The sequence below is a fragment of the Chiloscyllium plagiosum genome, chromosome 7 (genome assembly GCF_004010195.1).
Source record: "Chiloscyllium plagiosum isolate BGI_BamShark_2017 chromosome 7, ASM401019v2, whole genome shotgun sequence".
Classification (NCBI taxonomy): Eukaryota; Metazoa; Chordata; class Chondrichthyes; order Orectolobiformes; family Hemiscylliidae; genus Chiloscyllium; species Chiloscyllium plagiosum.
This window is the reverse complement of record NC_057716.1, coordinates 104,764,936-104,772,808: the sequence shown is the minus strand read 5'-3', so window position 1 is coordinate 104,772,808 and position 7,873 is coordinate 104,764,936. Positions and strand designations below refer to the sequence as shown.

General features: G+C 46.9%; 2 protein-coding genes across 2 annotated transcripts in view; one reads left to right on the top strand and one right to left on the bottom strand.

Moving 5' to 3' along the window:
* Positions 1-7,873, top strand: part of LOC122551953 (anion exchange protein 3-like) — a 257,659-nt gene that overhangs the window by 85,712 nt on the left and 164,074 nt on the right. The window lies entirely within an intron of this gene.
* The window catches only part of LOC122551824 (aspartyl aminopeptidase), a 49,879-nt gene continuing 45,580 nt past the window's right edge, over positions 3,575-7,873 (bottom strand). The window contains exons 12-13 of the mRNA XM_043694311.1: positions 6,522-6,623; positions 3,575-3,790 (exon numbers count right to left, since the gene is read on the bottom strand). Coding sequence (XP_043550246.1) covers positions 3,590-3,790; positions 6,522-6,623 — 303 coding nt within the window. The 3' untranslated portion in view covers positions 3,575-3,589. The remainder of the gene's footprint in view (positions 3,791-6,521; positions 6,624-7,873) is intronic.

Sequence of the window (7,873 nt, the reverse complement as noted above, 5' to 3'; positions counted from 1 at the left end):
TTTGAGTACTGTGTGCAGTTCTGGTCGCCTCACTTTTGGAAAGATGTGGAAGCTTTGGAGAGGGTGCAGAGAAGGTTTACCAGGATGTTGCCTGGAATGGAGAATAGGTCGTACGAGGATAGGTTGAGCGTGCTAGGCCTTTTCTCATTGGAACGGAGAAGGATGAGGGGTGACTTGATAGAGGTGTATAAGGTGATCAGGGGAATAGTGTAGACAATCAGAAACCTTTTCCCCGGGTATAACAGAGTGTTACAAGGGGACATAAATTTAAGGGTGGAAGGTATAGAGGGGATGTCAGGGGTAGGTTCTTTACCCAGAGAGTGGTGGGGGCATGGAATGCGCTGCCTGTGGGAGTGGCAGAGTCAGAATCATTGGTGACCTTTAAGTGGCAATTGGATAGGTACATGGATGGGTGCTTAAGCTAGGACAAATGTTCGGCACAACATCGTGGCCGAAGGGTGCTGTACTGTTCTATGTTCTATGTTCTAAAACAACCACAATCACGGGTTAGCGTAATAAGAACACAACTGATGAGGTCTGTTGAATATAACCCTGTGACAATCTGCTAGGATGTGGAGGTGCTGGTGTTGGGCTGGGGTGGGCAAACTCAAAAGTCACATGACACCAGGGTATAGTCCAACAGGTTTATTTGAAATCAGTGCTCTGAAAGCTTGCAATTTCAATTGTACCTGGTGGACTATAACCTGGTGTCATGTGACTTCTGACAAACTGTTGAGTTAGAGTTAACTGTAGTTCAGTCACTCGGGTGAAGTGTTCTTGCGCTCAAGTCGCAATCCAGAGACAGAGGCACTCAATCCAGGTTTCTACTCCCAGTGTAACAATTATGCATTTCTTGAGATACTAAACCTCTATCGGCAAATCCCACAGTACAGCCTTGAGGTCCAGGCAAACTTCTCCCTACTCCCCTGGTTAATATCCCTCTTTCAACCAAAACCACTTAAATAAAGAATTAATCTGCAAATTGTCCCATTTGTGTGTTTGTTTGGGATCTTGCTGTGTGCAAATTCACTACCCTATCTCTTACATTACGACCGTGATTACAGTCTTATTGAAAAAAAATGACTTCTCTGGTTGCAAAGTGCTGGGTCATCCTTGGGAGGTGAAAGGTGCCATATAAATGCACGTCTTTCCTCCCCGTTCTGGACTTGCCCCCACCGGGAGAAATCAAAGAATTTTCATGTCCAATTGTGGCCCAAACTCCGAGGGTCAGGCAATGGGACACCACGTGATGAAGGAGCACTGCCACAGACAGTGGCCTCTTGCTGTGCCTTTGCTGCACTGATTTTCAGGGAGCGGGGTACAGCGTTAGGGCCACGTCCTGGAGCAAACGTTTCCTCAGACCCCCCTGAAGTCGGTGGTCCTCCGCTGCTTTTCCAGGAGGTGACCACCATGTGTGGACTCTGTTTCCAGGGGGCTGCGGTTTGCACTGTTTGGCGTTTGATAAATCAGTCAGACGCTTGGCTTTGTCCGATTAACTCAAGATAAACAATCTTTGTGAGACTGAGTGTCACTGCCACCGTCTGGTGGGTATCATGTATGCAGCTTCCACAGAACAACACAGACACACAGCACCATGGACACAACCAGCTCAGAGCTGGGCTGAGTTTAGATTAGATTAGATTCCCCTACAATGTGGAAACAGGCCCTTCGGCCCAACAAGTCCACACTGACCTCCGAAGAATAACCCACCCAGACCCATTTCCCTCTGACTAATGCACCTAACACTACGGGTAATTTCCCATGGCCAATTCACCTAACTTGCACATCTTTGGACTGTGGGAGGAAACTGGAGCACCCGGAGGAAACCCACGCAGACACGGGGAGAATGTACAAACTTCCACACAGTCAGTCGCCCGAGGCTGGAATCGAACCTGGGACCTTGGTGCTGTGAGACAGCAGTGCTAACCACTGAGCATTCATGAGGAAGGGAAATTAAACATACTGATTCCCTACAACTCTCCATGAGCACTGCACACACAGAATCATTCCATGATACAAGTAGGCCATTCAGCCCATCATGTCTGCGCTGACTCGACATCTAAAAATCTAAATCTAATCTTTAAAAAGAACTGCTGTGGGTGTGGCAGCATAAACGTCCCTTCCATATGTCAGCTCTGATGAAGAATCATCTAGACTCCATGGATGCTGCCTGACCCGCTGTGATTTCCAGCATTACTTGTTCTCTGTATAGAATCATAGAATCCCTACAGTGTGGAAACAGACCCTTCGGCCCAACACTGACCCTCTGAAGAGTAACCCACTCAGACCCATTCCCCGAACCTATTACTCTACATTTTTGCCCCTAACTAATGCACCTCACCTACACATCCCTGAACTCTACAGGCAGTTTCCCATGGCCAATCCACCCCAACCTGCACATCTTTGGACTGTGGGAGGAAACCGGAGCACCCGGAGGGAACCCACGCAGACACAGGGAGAATGTGCAAACTCCACACAGTCAGTCGCCTGAGGCTGCCTTTCCCCTGCTCTCGTTCTATAAAACACTTCTCAAAACCTGCCTCGTTTACGATGTTTTTGGTCACCGGGTTCTACCCGGTTTGGTATCACATGTTCTCTGTTAACATTCTTGTGTAGACCCACAGGGATATTTCAGCACATTTAAGATGCTATGCAAATGCAAGCTGTCACGATGTCAAAATGGAATTAAACTGGGGGGAGTGGGGGAGGGGCAGGGGTATTGGAGCCCTCACCATCAATGTCATCAGGAACATCAGCGCATCTTCACTGCATTTAGTTGCCTCAATTTCACAGAAACCTGGGTCTAAATTCTATGACGGTGTCCCCCTGTTTGGGGATTCTCTCTTGGACAAGGGTCTGCGTTTATCACCGTACCTGCCAACCACTGTGTCAGCCAACGAGATGGAGGGGAGGTTAGGTAGAACAGCAAGGCTCTCTGCAAAATGAGTCTACTTCCACAGAGGGCAGCACAGCGGCTCAGTGGTTAGCACTGCTGTCTCACAGTGCCAGGGACCCAGGTTTGATTCCTGCCTTGGGCAACTGTCTGTGTGGACTTTGCACATTCGCCCCGTGTCTGTGTGGACTTCCTCCGGATTCTCTGGTTTCCTCCCACAGTCCAAAGATGAACAGGTTAGGTGAATTGGCCATGCTAAACTGCCCATCGTGATCAGGGACGTGTAGGTTAGGTCAGGGATAAACGTAGAGTAATAAGGTAGGGGAATGGGTTTGGGTGGGTTACTCTTCAGAGGGGTGTGGACTTGTTGGGCCAAATGGCCTGTTTCCACACTGTAGGGATTCTATGAAAAAGAGTCCCTCCAAACTACAGCAAGCCCAGTCTGCAGGTTTAAACTGGAGGCCACAACAGCAACGAAAGCCCACTGATAAAATCTGGCGTTATCTCTGGCAAAATGTAGCAAGTACAGATCCTTGACAGCATACAGAATGTGTAAGTAAAGCCAAGCCATTCACTGCTGCACAGTTACCAGGTGACACTGACACAGTGGGGACAACGTAACCAAACAGGTCCATACTGGCTGTGACTATAAACAGCACTATTTATATATCACTGACACTAGAGTAGTTAACCTTCTCAGTGCTCACCAGGGAGCAGGGTGGCGCTTACCTTGAATAATGTGATGGTTTGCAATACACTCGATGTACAACACATCTCTCGGATAGAGTGCATGGCCAACTGTGGGGAACCCATGTCCAATACCTTCAGCCCAAGGCCAGAGGCGAGGATTGGTCCGATGGTAGTACCACAGGGACTGTCGTTCCTCACCATGACATCCTGAAAGGAATTTGATTTGGAAGTTGTTTAAACTTCATTGAGATTAAGGTCGAGTGATCTGTGCAGAAGCTAGGATTATTGAAACGCAGTGGTGATTTAATAGAATTGTTCAGGGTTAGAAGGGGTCAGTAGCTATAAAACAAAGACATATTTATTCATCCAGGAGATTACAGATTACAGATTACATTACAGTGTGGAAACAGGCCCTTCGGCCCAACAAGTCCACACTGACCCGCCGAAGCGCAACCCACCCATACCCCTACATTTACCACCTTACCTAACACTACGGGCAATTTCCCATGGCCAATTCACCTGACCTGCACATTTTTGGACTGTGGGAGGAAACCAGAGCACCCGGAGGAAACCCACGCAGACACGGGGAGAACGTGCAAACTCCACACAGTCAGTCGCCTGAGATGTAATTGTCATTGGACAGGTCACAGTATTTCACCTCAAATTACCCTTGAGAAAGTGGAATAGAAGAGTCAAAGTTTCGGGCATAAGCTCTTCATCAGGAATGTCCTGACGAAGGGCTCATGCCTGAAACATCGACTCTCCTGCTTCTTGGATGCCGCCTGACCGGCTGTGCTTTTCCAGTGCCACACTTTTCGACTCTGACTTTCCAGCATCTGCCGTCCTCACCTTCTCTCAAGGTGGTGGTGAGCCACTTTCTTGAACTGCTGCAGTCCGTGTTGGTGATGGTGAGGAATAGTTATGCCCATGGCATAGTTACCAAGGATTTTGACCGAGCGACTGTATAAGAACAGCATTATTGTTTCAAATAAGGACGGTACCCAGTTTGGATGGGATTTTTCAGATGACGGTGTGCCCCTGTCCTTGCTACCTCATACATTTAGATGATAGAGGCCTGAGATTTGGAAGGTAGTGTTGAAGGAGCCATAGGAAGTTACTGTAGTGCTTGCTTTAGATGTTACACACTATTACACTGTGTGTTACTGTCGGAGGGTTAAATGCTTGAAGTAGTGTAGGTGGTACTGATTAAGTAGCTTTTTGAGTGTTATCATCATTTAGGTAAGTGGAAAGTATTTCAGCACATGTCTGACTTGAGTCGTTAGGGTTCCAACTGATGGCAGTACTGAACATGTCAGAGCTCAGAGTGAAACCTTGCTTGATAGATTTTTTTTGCAATTTATTTACCATGGCTGTCCATCACTCAACATACTGTCACAAGTCAAAAAGTGTGGTGCTGGAAAAGCACAGCCAGTCAGGCAGCATCCGAGGAGCAGGAGAATCGATGTTTCGGGCATAAGCTCTTCATCAGGAATGTGATGAAGGGCTTATGCCCGAGATGTCGACTCTCCTGCTCCTCGGATGCTGCCTGACCTGCTGTGCTTTTCCAGCACCACACTTTTTGACTCTGATCTCCAGCATCTGCAGTCTACACTTTCCCCTATATTATCACAAGGGCTGCTAATGTACTTTTAATAAAATGGTGTAAATTTATTATATAAAAGAAACAAAAACATAAGTCAAATTGGAAAGATCTTATCAAAAGTTGCAACCAGATAGATACCTTTTACGAGCAACAGCCTTTACAGATAATCAACCCCAGTGAGGTATAACTCCTGCCTTTGCTCTAATTTCTTATGCAACTAGTGAGGTTGCAAATGTTTCCTTTCTTTGACATTTGACACATTCACTGGATGTGGCGGCCCACTTGATGGGCAGACTGGCCTACTTCTAATCCTATATTTTATGTGATTATCTCCATCTCACTCTGTAATACATGATAGCCCTCAGGTTAAAAAAAAACAGATCTTTTTTCAGTTACTTTGAGGCTGCTAGAGGACACATCTCCTGATGAGTATCTTTTCTTCTGAACTGAACCTGTCTCTGGCCTCTCTTTCTCTGGTTTGTTAAAGTGCAACTTCAGAAACACTTCAGTGATGATCTCACCAGGTAGCTTGTCTCTTTAGATTAGATTAGATTAGATTACTTACCGTGTGGAAACAGACTCTTCGGCCCAACAAGTCCACACCGACCCGCCGAAGCGCAACCCACCCATTCCCCTACATTTACTCCTTCACCTAACACTAGGGGCAATTTAGCATGGCCAATTCACCTGACCTGCACATTTTTGGACTGTGGGAGGAAACCGGAGCACCCGGAGGAAACCCACGCAGACACGGGGAGAATGTGCAAGCTCCACACAGTCAGTTGCCTGAGGCGGGAACTGAACCTGGGTCTCTGGCGCTGTGAGGCAACAGTGCTAACCACTGTGCCACCGTGCTCTTCATGTAGCTCAGATTTCTTAGAAATGACCCACAGCAAAAAAAAGAGCTTTTGAGCCTTCAAAAGGAAAAAAAAATGCCAACCTGATAGAACTGAAAGCCCATGGCACAGGCACCCCCCCCCCAACCCCGAAGGAAAAATTACAAAAGGCATCACAACACGGATTTAGAAGGCAAGCTACTCAAGACAGAACGCCTCGCCTCTGAACTGATTCTGTAGTTAAAGTATTGATGTGGTCAATTCCATGAAGTTTTTCGTTGATGGTCATGCTCAGGATGTTGATTGGTTCCACTTCCCTCAGTCAAAAAAAACACCCACTGTTTTCAATATGAACAGTTTAATTACTTCCCATCTCGCTCCAGCATCCCTAGTTTTATGGGGAATGAATTTCAAATTTCCACAACATCTTTCACTGTCTGTCAGACCTCAGCCAGGAAATTGGAGGGTAGGTGTGGGAAGAGTTGGGGAGCAGTCTTACCTGGAGTGGGACATCCACACGGTTAGCAATCTCTCGCACTATGGCGGCAGTGACAGCATTTGAGGCGTATCGCTGGTTACTGTTAAATTTAAGCACTGGCCCCTGGATGGCGATAAAAAGGAGCATCGTTAGTGCATCTCATGAAAGCAGCAAAATGCAAGGGCTGACCAGTCCATTGGCCCCAGCACAGAGCACAACCTGCCACATTCCCGTTTTATAAATCTCTCCAGCCGTACAAGAGTCCATGGCCTGGTCTCATCAGTATCCCCAATCTTTAATCATTTCATTACTGACAACCATTCACTTAAGGGGGCTGGCCTTACTGATGTTTATAAAACCATGAGGGGCACGGGATAAAATGAATGAGAAGGCTCTTTTCCCTCGGGTGGAGGAGTTCAAAACGAGGAGGCATATTTTTAAGGTGAGGGGAGAAAGATTTAAAAATGACCTAAGAGGCGACTTTTTCATGCAGAGAGTGGTTGTATGTGGAATGAACTGCCAGAGGAAGTGGTCGATGCGGGTACTTTTATTAAAAGTCATTTCAATAAATTTACGAATTAGAAAGGTTTGGGCCAAGTGCTGGCCATTTTAGTTTGGTCAGCATGGACTGGTTGGACCCCCGAAGGGTCTGTTTCGGTGCTGTATGACTGAAAGGGCCCTAACCTCTGGAATTCCCTCCTTACAGCTCACCAGCTCTCTCTTCACCTTTAAGGTCCTCTTTCAAACCTCTCGCTTTTCGAAAACTTTTGTTTATCTTCCCCCCCGCAGTATCTCTGGAAGTGGCCAAGTCATATTTTATTGATATTGCTAAAACCATGTGACTAGGACTAGGGGACATAGCCTTATGTGGCCGGCCCCTTATTTGGAGACGGAGCTGAGCAGGCATTTCCACACTTAGACTGGGTGGTAATTCTGAGAAATTCTCTGCACCAGAGAGCAGTCACTGAACAAGCCAAATACGGAAAACCAAAGACTTATAGATACTAATAACATCAAGGGAAATGGGGACAGCACAGATAAACATTCAGCATAATTGCACAGAATGGTGGAGCAGACTCAAAGGGCTGAACAGCCTCTTATTGTTTCTAACATCCCAAATATCGCTGTGATGCATCTTTAGGAATTACTACGCTATAGATACCACATAAAAACATTCAACAGGCTAATTTCAGCAAGTACTGAACATGGGTTAGTGCTTAATGGAATGGAATTCTGTACGTGTGTTTGTGTAGTTTGTGGGGGGCATGGTGTGGGCTTGGTGTTGGGAGGGCTTAGTGTGGGGTGGGGCTGTGGTGTGTAGGTGTAGGCGTGACATGGGAGGGCTTGATGTGGGGGGTAGCTGTAGTGTGTGG